Source organism: Salvelinus fontinalis, chromosome 7, assembly GCF_029448725.1.
Source record: "Salvelinus fontinalis isolate EN_2023a chromosome 7, ASM2944872v1, whole genome shotgun sequence".
Classification (NCBI taxonomy): Eukaryota; Metazoa; Chordata; class Actinopteri; order Salmoniformes; family Salmonidae; genus Salvelinus; species Salvelinus fontinalis.
The window spans coordinates 38,719,523-38,738,465 of record NC_074671.1 but is presented as its reverse complement, the minus strand read 5'-3'; the positions used below and the strand labels follow the sequence as shown (position 1 = coordinate 38,738,465).

Sequence of the window (18,943 nt, the reverse complement as noted above, 5' to 3'; positions counted from 1 at the left end):
GTTTGTCCCCCCTTTGCTGCTATAACAGCCTCCACTCTTCTGTGAAGGCTTTCTACTAGATGTTGGAACATTGCTACGGGGACTTGCTTCCGTTCAGCCACCAGCGCATTAGTGAGGTCGGGCACTGATGTTGGATGATTAGGCCTGGCTCACAGTTGACATTCCAATTCATCCCAAAGGTGTTCGATAGGGTTGGGGTCAGGGCTCTGAGCAGGCCAGTCAAGTTCTTCCACACAGATCGACACTACCCATTTCTGTATGCGTTGTGCACAGGGGCATTGTCATGCTGAAACAGGAAAGGGCTTTCCCCAAACTGTTGCCACAAAGTTGGAAGCACAGAATTGTCTAGAATGTCATTGTATGCTGTAGCGTTACAATTTCCCTTCACTGGAACTAAGGGGCCTAGCCCAAACCATGAACAACAGCCCCAGACAATTATTCCTCATCCACCAAACTTTAGTTGGCACTACGCATTCGGGCAGGTAGTGTTCTCCTGGCATTCGCCAAACCCAGATTCATCCTTTGGTGAAGCTGATTCATCACTCCAGAGAACGCTTTTCCACTGCTCCAGAGTCCAATGGCGGCGAACTTTACACCGCTCCAGCCGATGCTTGGCATCGTGTTCTTAGGCTTCTGTGTGGCTGCCCGGCCATGGAAACCCAGCTCGCGACAGTTATTGTGCTGAAGTTGCTTCCAGGGGAGTTGGGAACTTGGTAGTGAGTATTGCAGAGGACAGAGGATTTTTACGCGCTAGAGCACTCGGCGGTCCCATTCTGTGAGCTTTGTGGCCAACCACTTTGTGGCTGAGCCGTTGTTGCTCCTAGACGTTTCTACTTCACAATAACAGCACTTACAGTCGACAGGGGCAGCTCTAGCAGGGCAGAAATTTGACAAACTGACTTGTCGGAAAAGTGGCATCCTATGACGGTGCCACTTCAGTAAGGCCATTCTACTGCCAATGTTTGTTTATGGAGATGGCATGGGTGTGTTCGATTTCATACACCTGCAAGTATGGCACCTCCAAACAATACCATTAGTCAAATATACACACACAACCCTGTATGACATGAGTAGTTTCAAAATGACATTTTTTTATTCGGATGTAGATTTTAAGCTTACACACCCACACACGACCATGACATTCAACCAACAAAAGACAGCGAGCCACATAATCCACATATAATGCCCTGGGCTTTATTGTCTGATTTTATCGTGAGAGTTCGGTCACTTTTTTTCCACACAAAAAAATATATTTCTTGTCCCAGCCTCCAGGTGGGACAAGAAAACTTCAAGGATAAATCCTGCCATTGGACTGGGTATTCAGATTGTGACGACACAGACAAGTACTACTAGTAGCACTGTCTTTGTGCCTTACTCTTCACAGAAGAGAACACATAGTTCCCCAAGGGAAGGCACCCGATACTTGTGGTTTTTGGCCTTGCATCCTTCTGGGGAGAAAAGAGAAACGCAGCCTTTCTCAATTAGCTAACCCCCTTCAAGATTTTTCTTGTCAGAAATTGGAATGATGATACATGTACAGCAATTTTAACTGTCATTCACCGCCCTTATAACCTATGCATGAACAATTAACAACATAATGAAGTCTTTCAATACGAAGAAGCTTAATCATTTTTTACCACAAGAAAAATACAAAAATAACAATTCTGTTTACAAAATAAATGAATTGTGTGGGAGGGGGGAGAGATCCCATTGCATGTAAACTAGGGACAAATTATACAAAAGCAGCATTAAATATCAATCAAATCATTAGAAAACAAACAAAAAAATAGTGCTTTGAATCAGAAGCAGCAGGAAGAGACTTCATCCCTAGTTTTGTTACTTGTATCGGGATAACAATGTAAATGGAAGATACCGGGAAGAGATATAACCACACAAAGTAAAGTGAACCAAAGCCGACCTTCTCCTCTGGCTCCCCTCATCCCCAAAGAGTCTATCTTTATGTCACTATTGAATTCCATATGATCCAAAGAAGTACAGGGACCCAAACGGGGGAAAACCTGCTTTGTGTTCACAATATACAAAATACCCAGGAGTCCGTAGCTACCTAACATTTACTACAGCACAGGAACCAATGAAGGTACAGTGTACAAATAAACAAAAGGAAAAAAACTGTAAACACAGCACAATAAATAGATAACAGCAGGCTCTGCAACATGCAAGTGATGAAACGTCTTAATTTGAAACTTTCATCTATACAACTCACATAAGTGTATCGCTTTTTTCTTTTCATTCCCAAGTGCAAAACATCACAAATTAATAAGTTTCTGTATTCAAGTAACGTATATACAAGGGGGTATTACAAATATGTAGTTATAGTACAGATACTATTTTGCCATATTCATAATTTACAAGATGTCAATTTTTACTCATTAACAGTAACGAATACAAAAACAAAACAAACATTAAAAAAGCATGAGAGATGAGAATTGCAACAATACATTCCCACAGTTGCCGTGGAAATGTGTCTGTCCGTACTACGTATATAGTCCGTTGTGTGTGTGTGGAGTCCCGCCTGCCGCCCTATTTGCATTCCCAATGCTACGGTGCACAGCACCTAAAGAGTGAACTCAGAGGGTAGCAGCAGACTCTAAGCAAAGGACTGGTTGTGCAGCAGAGGGTTGGGTAGTGTTGGGGCTGCCTGTCATGGCAGCTAGCTGCACCACCACCACTCTGCTACGTCACCTCCATGGCCACTGTGTTGTCAGTTATACTGTTTAGAGCTGGCTTGTCTTGATTGTGATTATCTCTGGAGGAGGAATACAAACAGTGTCAAACTTTTGTTGGAATACACAGCTCCCACTAGACACATGGCTTAGGCATGACATTAGGCAATCAAGATATGACACCAGATTCAATATAAAGTGCACTACCTTTGACCATTTCCCAAAGGGCTGTGGTGAAATGTAGTGCACTACAGATAATAGGGTACCATTTGAGAGACATAAATAGTATATCAGTCAGAGAACGTCAACTCGTCTCACCTGGATCCTATGTCCATGGTAGAAGCCCCGGTGACCTTGTTGGGCATCTGACAGTTGGTGTTGGCAGCCATCTTTAAGGCAGAGGAGGGCACGGCTCCCAGGGCCCTGGGTATGTGGCGTGTGGTGGTGCCGCCCAGGATGGGGAGGGCAGGGGAGGAGGAGGAGGGGGGAACACTCAGACGGAGGTTATTCGCAATCAGGACCTGAGTGGTGGTGGGGGAGGTGTTTGCAGCATTGTTACCCAGGTGAGTGTGATGGGCATTGGGAGGGAATGTGAGAGAAGAGGCCGTGACGGGGGACGGAGAGGTAGAGGAGTGGTTGGACGAGGGCTGGAGGAAGGTGGGGGTTGATGGAGGAGGGGTGAGAGTCTGGTTGCTGTTAGGGTGGTGGGTGGTGCTGGCCAGGTGTAAGCTCTTGTACACTCCTGAGAGAGATGGGGAAAGACAAAATACATTTACAAGAGATACATTGAACACTTCCTCAATTGAACACTTGACTTGCATTGACTGATATGTGGCCGACTAAATCACTCTGGATAAGAGCGTCTGCTAAAATTACTAACATTTAACTCCCCAGTCTCATTTATTTCATTTGCTATGAAGTGAACTACAGATCAGCGGTGCTGCTCACCTGAGCCTGGGAGGACCCCGTTGACTCCACTTCCCAGAACCCCCTCCTCCTTTGTCTTGAAGGCCATCAGCTGGTCCGTGCTCACCAGGGCAGAGGCAGCAAACTGGGCACTGGCCGAGTCTAACGTCTTAGAGATTATACACTGGAGGGGAGGGAGGGCAGAGACCAAGTCAGACATTCTACATACCATTGAAGGAAAAAAAAGTGTCAAAGGAATGATATCAGTGTTTCCCCTAATATATTTTATCAGGGGGCTAGAGGAGGGCCTGCCTTGCCTTTACAATGGTAAGGGAAATGCTGGGTGAAATACACATCGATAGGGCTATTTTGGTGCTTTTGGAGGTTTGTGTGTGGCGTGTGTAAAGGAGTGGTGTCTGACCTGTGTGTGGGGTGGTGTTGCTGTGGATGTTGTAGTAGTAGAGGATGTGTCTGTGTTGGGCTGTGTCTGTTGCTGCTGTTGAATCTGCTCCAGCTGCTGTTTCTGCATCAGGGCCAGCTGCTCCTGGTGCTGCTGGTACTGCTCTGCTGTGAACGCTACACAGATACAGGATAACAGTGTTATAACACACAAGGGTTATACATACAGGAGAATGAAGAGTTGAGGTAATATGCAGATCCTATATTTCTCCACCAGTCATAGATAAAGCAAAGAAATAACTGCACAGTAAACGCGGTAGGCTATATGCCACTCCCATATATACAAAGCGCTTAGTCTTATCGCCTCCAAGGCTGACTGACCTTGTACAGCCGTAGCTTGTCAACTAGATCAACATTCAATATCTTCACCAAGCTGGTGAGAAGTACCAGTGGTCTGGCTTTGGCTCCAAGTGAGAGCAGGTCTGTGTGTGTCTTGCTGATTTCCACCTCTGGGCAGCCGAACGTTCTAGGCAGCTGAGCGTGTATACGGACCGGTAAACAGTGTGTGACAATGAGTTCGTTTTGCGTCGCCATATATTTTTTATTTATCCATTATTTTACCAGGTAAGTTGACTGAGAACACGTTCTCATTTGCAGCAACGACCTGGGGAATAGTTACAGGGGAGAGGAGGGGGATGAATGAGCCAATTGTAAACTGGGGATTATTAGGTGACCGTGATGGTTGAGGGCCAGATTGGGAATTTAGCCAGGACACCGGGGTTAACACCCCTACTCTTACGATAAGTGCCATGGGATCTTTAATGACCTCAGAGAGTCAGGACACCCGTTTAACGTCCCACCCGAAAGACGGCACCTTACACAGAGCAGTGTCCCCAATCACTGCCCTGGGGCATTGGGATCTTTGTTTAGACCAGAGGAAAGAGTGCCTCCTACTGGCCCTCCAACACCACTTCCAGCAGCATCTGGTCTCCCATCCAGGGACTGACCGGGACCAACCTTCAGAAGCAAGCCAGCAGTGGTATGCAGGGTGGTATGCTGCTGGCATATGCTGATATTCTGGCGAGAGTAAATAGCAGCATGTAACTCATCAGCTAAGAAGAACATGAAATCGCTAGACTGCCTGTTTGTACAAACATGTCAATAATGTATTTTGTGTAAAACATGTAAATAGCGGCATTTAGCCTACTCCCCTCCTGAAGAACAAACATGAAATGGTGCTTATACACTGCTCAAAAAAATAAAGGGAACACTTAAACAACACAATGTAACTCCAAATCAATCACACTTCTGTGAAATCAAACTGTCCACTTAGGAAGCAACACTGATTGACAATAAATTTCACATGCTGTTGTGCAAATGGAATAGACAAAAGGTGGAAATTATAGGCAATTAGCAAGACACCCCCCAAAACAGGAGTGATTCTGCAGGTGGTGACCACAGACCACTTCTCAGTTCCTATGCTTCCTGGCTGATGTTTTGGTCACTTTTGAATGCTGGCGGTGCTCTCACTCTAGTGGTAGCATGAGACGGAGTCTACAACCCACACAAGTGGCTCAGGTAGTGCAGTTCATCCAGGATGGCACATCAATGAGAACTGTGGCAAAAAGGTTTGCTGTGTCTTTCAGCGTAGTGTCCAGAGCATGCAGGCGCTACCAGGAGACAGGCCAGTACATCAGGAGACGTGGAGGAGGCCGTAGGAGGGCAACAACCCAGCAGCAGGACCGGTACCTCCGCCTTAGTGCAAGGAGGTGCACTGCCAGAGCCCTGCAAAATGACCTCCAGCAGGCCACAAATGTGCATGTGTCAGCATATGGTCTCACAAGGGGTCTGAGGATCTCATCTCGGTACCTAATGGCAGTCAGGCTACCTCTGGCGAGCACATGGAGGGCTGTGCGACCCCACAAAGAAATGCCACCCCACACCATGACTGACCCATCGCCAAACCGGTCATGCTGGAGGATGTTGCAGGCAGCAGAACGTTCTCCACGGCGTCTCCAGACTCTGTCACGTCTGTCACACGTGCTCATGTGCTCAGTGTGAACCTGCTTTCATCTGTGAAGAGCACAGGGCGCCAGTGGCGAATTTGCCAATCTTGGTGTTCTCTGGCAAATGCCAAACGTCCTGCACGGTGTTGGGCTGTAAGCCCAACCCCCACCTGTGGACGTTGGGCCCTCATACCACCCTCATGGAGTCTGTTTCTGACCGTTTGAGCAGACACATGCACATTTGTGACCTGCTGGAGGTCATTTTGCAGGGCGCTGGCAGTGCACCTCCTTGCACTAAGGCGGAGGTACCGGTCCTGCTGCTGGGTTGTTGCCCTCCTATGGCCTCCTCCACGTCTCCTGATGTACTGGCCTGTCTCCTGGTAGCGCCTGCATGCTCTGGACACTACGCTGACAGACACAGCAAACCTTTTTGCCACAGTTTGCATTGATGTGCCATCCTGGATGAACTGCACTACCTGAGCCACTTGTGTGGGTTGTAGACTCCGTCTCATGCTACCACTAGAGTGAGAGCACCGCCAGCATTCAAAAGTGACCAAAACATCAGCCAGGAAGATTAGGAACTGAGAAGTGGTCTGTGGTCACCACCTGCAGAATCACTCCTGTTTTGGGGTGTGTCTTGCTAATTTCCTATAATTTCCACCTTTTGTCTATTCCATTTGCACAACAGCATGTGAAATGTATTGTCAATCAGTGTTGCTACCTAAGTGGACAGTTTGATTTCACAGAAGTGTGATTGACTTGGAGTTACATTGTGTTGTTTAAGTGTTCCCTTTATTTTTTTGAGCAGTGTACTTACCGAGGCAAGGAATGCAATAGTTCTAACAGTTTTGTGTAAAACGTGAAGTTGGTAGGCTAACCCATGAACGAAGGTGATCAATGAGGGGGGAGTGGCAGCGGAGCACTCCACACAGCTGCTACGTAGGCAGCGGAGTGGGCACTCGGCTACGAATGTATTTATTTATTTTTAAAATTCACATGCTCAGAAATATCTATTTATAGCCCGGGAAAATTGGGATACAGAAACTCTGTATCCGTAGCCACTCCATTATCTAAAATACATTCTCAATACACATTCTACACTTAACCAGCCACTCTGCTTTGGGAGTACATCTTTCCAGATTCCAGATGGGGTTTGAGATGGGGCATGTAAACCTCGAATCAGGTCACTATCTACACTATGTCAAAGCTTTGACTTGACTGAGTCCATACAAATACATCCTTCAGAACAATTGAGCCTGAAGATTGCTTTATCAGGAGAATAACCTGGTTATCCTTTGATCTAAGCAAAATAGGTGTCAAAGCCACTGAATTGCCAGGACATACCCTACTCGAACACAAATACGCCTAGTGACATCAAAAGCCGACAAGGTGAACATCAACACAGCAACGTTCACAGGAGCATGTGCATGGCAAAATATGCCTCCCCAAAATTGTAATGCAGTTTCATGCCTGGCCTAGCACAACACCAGGGGGTATGAAAAGAAAACACACATTTCAGCTTTCTGACATCAAACAGCATTCTAAAACATGCGGTGAGGTATATTCTGACCTTTAGACACTAACATGACTATCAAGGTTAAACTCCAATGTCAACTTTGTCAGCTCAGTGATTCAATCTTGCAACCTTACGGTTAACTAGTCCAACGCTTTAACCACCTGCCTCACGAGGAGCCCGCCTGTTACGCGAATGCAGTAAGAAGCCAAGGTATGTTGCTAGCTAGCATTAAACTTATCTTATAAAAAACAATCAATCAATCATAATCACTAGTTATAACTACACATGGTTGATGATATTACTAGTTTATCTAGCGTGTCCTGCGTTGCATATAATCGATGCGGTGCGCATTCGCAAAAAAGGACTGTCGTTGCTCCAACGTGTACCTAACCATAAACATCAATACACAGGTATATATTTTTTAAACCTGCATATTCAGCTAAAATAAATCCAGGTTAGCAGGCAATATTAACCAGGTGAAATTGTGTCACTTCTCTTGCGTTCATTGCACGCAGAGTCAGGGTATATGCAACAGTTTGGGCCGCCTGGTTCATTGCGAACTAATTTACCAGAATTGTACGAAATTATGACATAACATTGAAGGTTGTGCAATGTAACAGGAATATTTAGACTGATGGATGCCACTCGTTAGATAAAATACGGAACGTTCCGTATTTCATTGAAAGAATAAATGTTTTGTTTTCGAGATGATAGTTTCCAGATTCGACCATATCAATTTGACCTAATGCTCGTATTTCTGTGTTATTATGTTATAATTAAGTCTATGATTTGATAGAGCAGTCTGACAGTGATGGTAGGCACCAGCAGGCTCGTAAGCATTCATTCAAACAGCACTTTCGTGCGTTTTGCCAGCAGCTCTGCTCTTTATGAATTCAAGCCTATCAACTCCCGAGATTAGGCTGGTGTAACCGATGTGAAATGGCTAGCTAGTTAGCGGGGTGCGCGCTAATAGCGTTTCAAACGTCACTCGCTCTGAGACTTGGAGTAGTTGTTACCCTTGCTCTGCATGAGTAATGCTGCTTCGAGGGTGGCTGTTGTCGATGTGTTCCTGGTTCGAGCCCAGGTAGCGGCGAGGAGAGGGATGGAAGCTATACTGTTACTGGCAATACTAAAGTGCCTATAAGAACATCCAATAGTAAAGGTATATGAAATACAAATCATATAGAGAGAAATAGTCCTATAATTCCTATATTAACTACAACCTAAAACTTCTTACCTGGGAATATTGAAGACTCATGTTAAAAGGAACCACCAGCTTTCATATGTTCTGAGGAAGGAACTTAAACGTTAGCTTTCTTACATGGCACATATTGCACTTTTACTTTCTTCTTCAACACTTTGTTTTGGGATTATTCAAACCAAATTGAACATGTTTCATTATTTATTTGAGGCTAAATTGATTTTATTGATGTATTATATGAAGTTAAAATAAGTGTTCATTCAGTATTGTTGTAATTGTCATTATTACAAATAAGTTAAATAAAAAAACGTCCGATTAATCGTTATCGCCTTTTTTTTTGTCCTCTAATAATTGGTATTGACGTTGAAAAATCATAATCGGTCGACCTCTTAATATCAACCATAAACTGGGTCTGGCCAGCAAATCTATAGCAAACTTGCAACATTGTATCAACTATTCAGGGCCCTCAGAGTTTCCCACGCCAGTGAGCTCTGGACAGACAGCTGTACTTGTGCAAGGGATAAGAAGTAATCAGGTATTTTATGCCGTTTCCACTAGATTAGAGGATGACATTTTTACCTTTGACGCCGAGGCTCGAAAGGGAGAGAGCCCGAAATATTTTTCAAATAGATTGAGGAACTATTTATTGTTGTTCTCAATATATTTAAAAACAGACTGTTCAATTACTTTGAGAAGCTCCACAGCTCATTAGTGATGGGGAGGTAAAACTAAAATCAGACAACCCCAAATGGGCACATTTATACATAGGCCAGGTAGCCTAGGCCTAACTTCTAGCAGTGTTTTCCATTGGCATTTCCCACTTCATATTAAGAAGGCTACCTTTAATTTAAAAGTTCCAAATCGCTAGTCCATCGAGCTCTCTCCCACTAGAATGAACGATATGCATCTTCTTGCGTTCTATTGTTATGATAGGCACCTGTTAGTAACAAAGCGAGCGATGGCGGGGAAATGCGACAGAGCGGAAGAGATGAAGTGAGCATTTCCCCTCTCGCCAAAATCTGTACACAATAAACCCAATGTGTTTCTATGGGATTATTTTGGATTTAAGATTGTCGCCTGCCAATTATGTGCGGATAAAATGTTAACATTTGATTAGTATGGTGAAGTACCACCGCAGGAACAATAGGTAGAGTCGAGTCTCATTCGGGTCCAAATATGACAATTGGAGCCCTCACGGAATCCAGACATTAAGCCGTTCAAGACTATCCTACCAACAGGACATTAACTGAGTCGTGGCTGAACGACAACATGGATAATAAACAGTTTGCTGGGATTTCCGTGCATTGGCGGGACAGAACAGCTAAGTCCGGTGCACGCATCTACCACTCTGTAGTTGCTAGCGGTATTCTGGTAGATGCAAAAGCTTTCCCAAAAACCTTCTCAATTAAATGTTAAATACAAAGTAGCCTAAGCTTAACTGGTAGAACAATATCAAGATTTTCATCAATCCAGTGGGTATTTGTTTTTCAAATGCTACCATCCCATGTGCGCTACAAAAAAAAAAACACAGCTGAACAACCTCTTGCAGGGTACTCACTTGAATTTCTGGTAACTACACCAACAAATCTTAATTTCTCCGATTTTCCCAAGACCTCAAGTTGCCTGATGTTTTAAGCACTGTTGTGGACTTACATCCAATTGTTTTCTATTAAAGAAAAGTGAGATTGAGTGAAAACGGTAATTAAGACTAATCTCAAAAAAAAAAAAAAAGTTTAATGTTTAAGGTTTAATGTTCTCTTACTAAGGAAATTGCCCTGATCATATAGGCCTAGATCAGAGCTCTCCAACCATGTTCCTGGAGAGCTACCCCCCTGTATGTTGACTTCAACCCTTGTTGTAACTAACCTGATTCAGCATTTTAAATTATTATTAGGTGCCCAAGATTGGGGTTGGAACAAAAACCTACAGGACGGTAGCTCTCAAGGAAAGCCTTGGTCTAGACAATATCCAAAACTTAACACAGTGAAATCATACATTTTCAGTACTAAAACATTTAAGTGATGTAATCTAGGAGGTACACTCGATAAAGTCTTCATTTAGTTGTGTATTTTATAGTGAATCAAGGCATTAGAATGCACCAGACGCCACCAAAATAGAGTTATTTTGACAAGCCCCCCTTGGACCCCGCCCAGGTGACGTCTGGCTGGCAACTTTTTTGATTTGTCAAGCTACTCTATGTACATGTGGGGTAAAATAAAATCAAATAAAAATGTATTTGTCACGTGTCGAATACAACAGGTGTAGACCTTAGTGAAATGCTTACTTTACAAGCCCTTAACCAACAACGCAGTTTTAGGAAAATACAACCAAAAAAGCAAGAGATAATTAAAGAGCAACAGTAAATAACAATAGCGGGACTATATACGGGGGGTACTGGTACAGAGTCAATGTGCGGGGGCACCGGTGTTAAGGTAATTGAGGTAAAATGTAGAGTTATTAAAGTGACTATGCATAGATAGAGTAGCAGCAGGGGGGGGGGGGGGGGGGGGGGGGGGGTGAAGTCTGACAATTTTTAGGGCCTTCCTCTGACACCGCCTGATATAGAGGTCCTGGATGGCAGGAAGCTTGGCCCCAGTGATGTACTGGGCTGTACGCACTACCATCTGTAGTGCCTTGCTGTCGGAGGCCGAGCAGTTGCCATACCAGGCAGTGATGCAACCAGTCAGGATGCTCTCGATGGTGCAGCTGTAGAACATTTTGAGGATCTGAGGACCCATGCCAAATCTTTTCAGTCTCCTGAGGGGGAATAGGTTTTGTAGTGCCCTCTTCACGACTGTCTTGGTATGTTTGGACCATGATAGTTTGTTGGTGATGTGGACACCAAGGAACTTGAAGCTCTCAATCCTGCTCCACTACAGCCTTGATGATGAGAATGGGGGCGTGCTCGGTATCCTGTAGTCCACAACCATCTCCTTTGTCTTGATCACGTTGAGGGAGAGGTTGTTGTCCTTGAACCAAACAGTCATATCTTTGACCTCCTCCCTACCACTGTTGTGTCATCAGCAAACTTAATGAATGTGTTGGAGTTGTGGCTGAGTGAACAGGGAGTAGAGGGGACTGAGCACACACCCGAGGGGCCCCCTTGTTGAGGATCTTGAGGATCAGCATGGCGGATGTGTCGATGCCTACCCTTACCACCTGGTGGCGGCCCATCAGGAAGTCCAGGCTTCAGTTGCAGAGGGAGGTGTTTAGTCCCCGGGTCCTTAGCTTATTGGTGAGCTTTGAGGGGACTATGGTGTTGAATGCTGAGCTGTAGTCAATGTATAGCATTCTCACAGAGGTGTTCCTTTTGTCCAGGTGGGAAAGGGCAGTGTGGAGTGCAATAGAGATGGCATCATCTGTGGATCTGTTAGGGTGGTATGCAAATTGGAGTGGGTCTAGGGTTTCTGGGATAATGGTGTTGATGTGAGCCATGACCAGCCTTTCAAAGCATTGCATGGCTACAGACATGAGTGCTATGGGTCAGAAGTCATTTAGGCAGGTTACGTTAGTGTTCTTGGGCTCCGGGACTATGGTGGTCTGCGTGAAACATGTTGATATTACAGACTCGGACAGGGAGAGGTTGAAAATGTCAGTGAAGATACTTGCCAGTTGGTTAGTGCATTCTCAGAGTACACGTCTTGGTAATCCGTCTGGCCCTGAATGTTGACCTGTTTAAAAGGTGTTACTCACATCGACTGTGGAGAACATGATCACACAGGTAGCTCTCAAGGAACAGGGTTGGAAAGCTTGGCCTAGACAATATCCAAAACACTGCTTCTATGCATAAGCTGGTGCGTATCCTTTATTATTTTTTACCCCTTTTTCTCCCCAATTGGTAGTTAGTCTTGTCTCAATCGCTGCAACTCCCGGACTCGTGAAAGGCGAAGGTCAAGAGCTGTACGTAACACAACCCAACCAAGCCGCACTGCTTCTTGACACAATGACCACTTAACCCGGAAGCCAGCCGCACCAATGTGTCCGAGGAAACACGGTACACCTGGCAACTGTGTCAGCATGCACTGCACCCGGCCCGCCACAGTTGTCGCCGCTAGTGCGTGATGGGACAAGGACATACCTGCCAGCCAAACCCTCCCCTAACCCGGACGACACTGGGCCAATTGTGCGCCGCCCCATGGGTCTCCTGGTCACGGCCGGCTGCGATAGAGACTGAACTGGAACCCAGAATCTCCAGTGGCACAGCCAGCAGAGCGATGCAGTGCGCCACTCGGGAGGCCCTAGGTGTGTATCCTTACTCAACATTGACAGGAGCACTCCAAACAAAAGACAATGAATAAATTGAGAAAACTCATAAAAGGAATGAAATACACCAAAACTTGTGTAGCATAGGTTGTGAGCTCTGCAAACATGTCCACTCCAAAAACAAGAACAGTAACCAGCTGTAATCAGTGCTCTAAAGTGTGACCAATTGTGCAACGGAATATTTTGCTGTTCAACCACGAGTTGTATTTTGGGAGCACTGGGCAACAATTAAAAATCTGCCCAGATAATCGTGGTAATAAGTGCAGATTCGTTAGCGTCATGCACCATTACCACAGTGAAAACAGCATGCTTCTAAGCCCAACCAGGTCAAAAGATATTACCCGTGCATAATTTATATCTTCCTATAGTGGATCGCATTTTACCTTAACAAACCAAGTCGTGGGGGGGGTTCTAAAACTACTTGTGCGTCATTAACCATTTGTTTACACTTTGTTCATGTTACCTCATTGGCTAGCTAAAAAACGTGTAACTATCAGTATTTGATCCGGCGCCGACAGAGATGGTCACCTCGCTTCGCGAAATTGTTAATATTACTTGTTAGATATTACTGCATGGTCAGAACTAGAAGCACAAGCATTTCCCTACACTCGCATTAACATCTGCTAACCATGTGTATGTGACCAATAAAATTTGATTTGATTTATATCCAAACATTTGGGGTCACAGAAAGGAAAAGGGATAGATTATAATGGCCCGAGGGGATGGCTGTCGTTTTACAAGCTCCTAACCAACTGTTAACTCATTTTGTACATAATGTTGCTGCTACCGTCTCTCATGACCGAAAAGAGCTTCTGGACATCAGAACAGATATTACACACCTCGAACTGGATGAAGATTTTTTCTTTAATGAGTCCGATGCTAAGGATATACTGCTTTCCGGAGATGAGGACCAAATCCCTGCCATTCGTTTGAAGAAAGAAATACAAGAGGCAGAGTGCTGGGTGCCTTGTGAGAGTTTTTCAGCTAGTGAGTCAACCACCAAAACCCTCTTTATTATTGGCCAAAGTGCAATAATTGGAAAACTGGACAATCTATGACTAAAATGATCCTACCAACGGGAGATTAAAAACAAATATCTTTTGTTTCACAAAGACTTGGCTGAACGATGACATGGATCATATAGAGCTGGCTGGCTTCTCCGTGCATTGGCAGGATAGAGCAGCAATGTCTGGTAAGACGAGGGGCGGGGGTGTGTGTCTATTTGTCAATAACTGTGGTGCGCAATGTCTAATATTAAAGAAGTCTCAAGGTATTTCTCTAATGAGGTAGAATACCTCGTGATAAGCTGTAGACCACACTATCTAACAAGAGAGTTCTCATCTATATAATTCGTAGCAGTCTATTTACCACTACAAACCGATGTCACTAAGAATGCACTCAAAGAGTTGTATCAGGCCAAAAGCAAAAAAGAAAATGCTCATCAAGAAGCGTCGCTCCCCTAGTGGCCAGGGACTTTAATGCTTTAATGCAGGCAAAGAGTAAGAAATTGTAAGTAAGCAGGCAAGATATTGATATTATTCTCACATATATGTTGCTTTTGTCTAGGTGGGAAAGGGCAGTGTGGAGTGCAATAGATATTGCGTCATCTGTGGATCTTTTCAGACGGTATGCGAATTGGAGTGGGTCCAGGGTTTCTGGCATGATGGTGTTGATGTGAGCCATGACCAGCCTTTTAAAGCACTTCATGGCTACTGACCCGTTCATTGCCCCTCAGGAGACTGAAAAGATATGGCATGGGTCACCAGATCCTTAATAAATTCTACAGCTGCACCGTCGAGAGCATCCTGACCGGTTGCACCACCACCTGCTATGGAAACTGGTCGGCATCCGACCGTAATGCGCTACAGAGGGTAGTGCGTACGGCCCAGTAGATCATTGGAGTCAGAGGAAGGCCCAAAAAATTGCCAGGGACTCCAGTCACCCAAGTCAGAGACTTTTCTCTCAGCTACCGCATGGCAAGCGGTACCAGAGCACCAAGTCCGGGACCAAAAGGCTCCTTAACAGCTTCTACCACCAAGCCATAAGACTGCTCAACTAAACTAATCAAATGGCCACCCGGACTAATTACATTGACCCCCCCCCCACCCTTGTTTTTACACTGCTGCTACTCGCTGTTTACTATCTATGCATAGTCACTTTCCAAATTACCCCGACTAACCTGTACCCCTGCACATTGACTCGGTACTGGTACCCCCTGTATATAGCCGTGTTATTTTAATTTCCCCCCTTTATTTCTTTAATTGCATTGTTGGTTAAGGGCTTGAAAGTAAACATTTCACAGTAAGGTTCACCTGTTATATTTGGCACGTGACAAATGCAATTTGATTCTTCAGGAGATCAATGATCATAGCAATGAATGAAGAATGGTAAGTTGGTGGTTGAAGATTTCCCTCTAGTGGTGTGGGGGCTGTGCTTTGGCAAAGTGGGCGGGGTTATATCCTTCCTGTTTGGCCCTGTCCGGGGGTATCATCGGATGGGGCCACAGTGTCTCATGACCCCTCCTGTCTCAGCCTCCAGTATTTATGCTGCTGTAGTTAAGTCGGGGGGCTAGGGTCAGTTTGTTATATCTGGAGGACTTCTCCTGTCTTATCCGGTGTCCTGTGTGAATTTAAGTATGCTCTCTCTAATTCTCTCTCTCTCGGAGGAGGACCTGAGCCCTAGGACCATGCGTCAGGACTACCTGGCATGATGACTCCTTGCTGTTCCCAGTCCACCTGGCCTTGCTGCTGCTCCAGTTTCAACTGTTCTGCCTGCGGCTATGGAACCCTGACCTGTTCACCGGACGTGCTAAAAAAAGCCAACTGACATTTACTCCTGAGGTGCTGACTTGCTGCACCCTCGACAACTACTGTGATTATTATTATTTGACCATGCTGGTCATTTATGAACATTTGAACATCTTGGCCATGTTCTGTTATAATCTCCACCCGGCACAGCCAGAAGAGGACTGGCCACCCCTCAGCCTGGTTCCTCTCTAGGTTTCTTCCTAGGGAGTTTTTCCTAGCCACCGTGCTTCTACACCTGCATTGCTTGCTGTTTGGGGTTTTAGGCTGGGTTTCTGTACAGCACTTTGAGATATCAGCTGATGTAAGAAGGGCTATATAAATACATTTGATTTGATGAATGAAATCTCTTGCATGTCATCATCACAAGCCAGACTTTTTAAAGAGTGTAGAATTTATGTAATGCATCTTAATAAAAACATTGCGCTTAGTGTAGAAACCTAATATTCCGAATGTAATTTCAACGACAGGTATTTGTATCAACATTTCAGCTTTTAGTTTATTATAATGTATTTACAGATTTACATGTTAGTTCCTAGGGCACATGTGCTTTAAAACTAACTACAATTAATGTAGGCCATCTCAATCAATGTAAAAATCATTCTGGTGCTCTTAAGTTGGGCACACCAGTGCTACCAAGTATAATTTAAAGCCCTGACTGTTATATAATAATATTGAATGCAAACAGAAATCCCCGTAACCAAAAACTTATTTTATCAATGTTATCAAATTGCTTGGCATGACAAGGCAACTACCCCCGCGGCATGCGTGCCTTGCGTGGCCGTTGCCCGTTTTAAGAGTGATTGACTGTGCCATCCCTGCAGCCTCCGCAATGGATTAGTCCACAGACACAGGTGGGAATCAGACAGGCGTCTCATTAGGGGCAAGGCCATTTGGCCCTTAAGAGGTGCCCAATCTGCCAGGACACCAACGCCATCTGCTAGGGCACCAAGGGCTTTGACGAAAATAGCCAAAACAAGCGTTGGTAAATGTACACAAATAAATTAGCCTACATGTCAAAGTGTTGGTGATAGCTTATGCGTATTGGCTACAGCCTCATGTCCACACCGAAGCAGTCATTGAGGTGCCAGAAAATGTTGCCAAACTTTCATACTTAATTACACACACAAACACCAATCAAAAGTTTTAGAGCATCTACTCATTGAAGGGTTTTTCTTTATTTTTTAAAAACTATTTTCTACATTGTAGAATAATAGTTAATACATTTAATAGTTTTAATAACACATATGGAATCATGAGCTAACAAAAGTGTTAAAATATATTTTTATATTTCAGATTCTTCAAATAGCTACCCTTTGCCTTGACAGCTTTGCACACTTGGCATTCTCTCAACCAGCTTCATGAAGAAGTCACATGGAATGCATTTCACTTAACAGCTATGCCTTGTTAAAAGTTAATTAGTGGATTTTTAAAATAAGTTTGAGCCTAACAGTTCTGTTGTGACAAGGTTGGGGTGCTATACAGAAGATAGACATATTTGGTAAAATATCAAGTCCATATTATGGCAAGAACATCTCAAATTAGCAAAGAGAAATGACAGTGCATCATTACTTTAAGACATGAAGGTCAGTCAATACGGAACATTTTAAGAACTTTTATAGTTTCTTCAAGTGCAGTCGCAAAAACCATCAAGAGCTTTAATGAAACTGGCTCTCATGAGGACCGCCACAGGAGTAAGTTCATTAGTTACCAGCCTCAGAAATTGCAGCTCTAATAAATGCTTCACAGAGATCATGTAACAGACACGTCAACATCAACAACTGTTCAGAGGAGACTGAATTAGGCCTTCATGGTCGAATTGCTGTAAAGAAACCCCTACTAAAGGACACCAATAAGAAGAAGAGACTTGCTTGGACCAAGAAACATGAGCAATGGACATTTGACTGGTGGAATTCCAAATTGGAGTCCAAATTTCAGATTTTTGGTTCCATCCGCCATGTCTTTGTTAGACGCGGAGTACGTGAACAGATGATCTCCGCATGTGTATTTCCCACCTTAAAGCATGAAGGTGGGGGTGATTTGCTGGTGACACCGATTTATTTAGAATTCAAGGCACTCAACCAGCATGGCTACCACAGCATTCTGCAGCGATACGCCATCCCATCTGGTTTGGGCTTAGTGGGACTATCATTTGTTTTCAATGGGACAATGACCCAACACACCTCCAGGCTGTGTAAGGGCTATTTGACCAAGAAGAAGAATGAATGAGTGCTGCAACCGATGACCTGGTCTCCCCAATCCCCCAACCTCAACCCAATTGAGATGAGTTGGAACGCAGAGTGAAGGAAAAGCAGCCAACAAGTGCTCAGCATATGTGGGAACCCCTTTAAGACTGTTGGAAAACCATTCCAGGTGAAGCTGGTTGAGAGAACCCCAAGAGTGTGCAATGCTGTCATTAAGGCAAAGGGTGGCTATTTGAAGAATGTCAAATATATTTTGATTTGTTTAACCCTTTTTTGGTTACTACATGATTCCACGTGTGTTATTTCATAGTTTTGATTTCTTCACTATTATTCTACAATGTATAAAATTGTAAAAATAAATAAACCCTGGAATGACTATGAGTCCAAAATTTTGATCGGTACTGTATAATAAATCAATTTAATAGTCACCATCACAATAAATCCATTATTTATTTTAGGCAGGTCTAAATAAACATAACAAAATGTATTTCAGTATTACAGAATATGAGTTGGTATGTTATCTGGCTGTGTGCCATTCCATAGGCTGTAGGCTTGTTCATTTAGTCCCTTGTTCATTTAGGCTATGTTGAGCGTAAAAGTGATAATTTGAAACCAGGTCCAATAAACTAGAGTTAGAGTAAATTGGCTACTGTAGTTATGAACGACACAAACTTCAGAAAGTCTTAGAAATCAAAACATATATGGACTGAATGATGCGACTTGGGTTGCATCGTGTCGGAATTATTCAGGGGACATTTTTGGATATTTTCCATGGGAAGTTAAGCCCTGGAATTTTGCTTAAATATATATAAAAAAATTAGATTATAACAGTGAACCTTTTTTTGTGGGATACACATAAGGCAATTCTCAGTCTTGTGGCATATATTGGTTAAACTATCCCCAATTAAATGTAATTGCAACCCTCTGCATGAACAGTGCATTCTTCCATCACATGTGCAG

The 18,943-nt window shown here is 44.0% G+C and overlaps 1 protein-coding gene across 2 annotated transcripts in view; it reads right to left on the bottom strand.

Moving 5' to 3' along the window:
• Positions 1 to 1,172: 1,172 nt before the first annotated feature.
• The window catches only part of LOC129859461 (enhancer of polycomb homolog 1-like), a 77,438-nt gene continuing 59,667 nt past the window's right edge, over positions 1,173 to 18,943 (bottom strand). For both annotated transcript variants that reach the window (XM_055929280.1, XM_055929279.1), the window contains exons 11-14: positions 4,012 to 4,166; positions 3,633 to 3,774; positions 3,003 to 3,426; positions 1,173 to 2,767 (exon numbers count right to left, since the gene is read on the bottom strand). In XM_055929280.1, the coding sequence (XP_055785255.1) occupies positions 2,695 to 2,767; positions 3,003 to 3,426; positions 3,633 to 3,774; positions 4,012 to 4,166 (794 nt within the window). In that variant the 3' untranslated portion in view covers positions 1,173 to 2,694. The remainder of the gene's footprint in view (positions 2,768 to 3,002; positions 3,427 to 3,632; positions 3,775 to 4,011; positions 4,167 to 18,943) is intronic.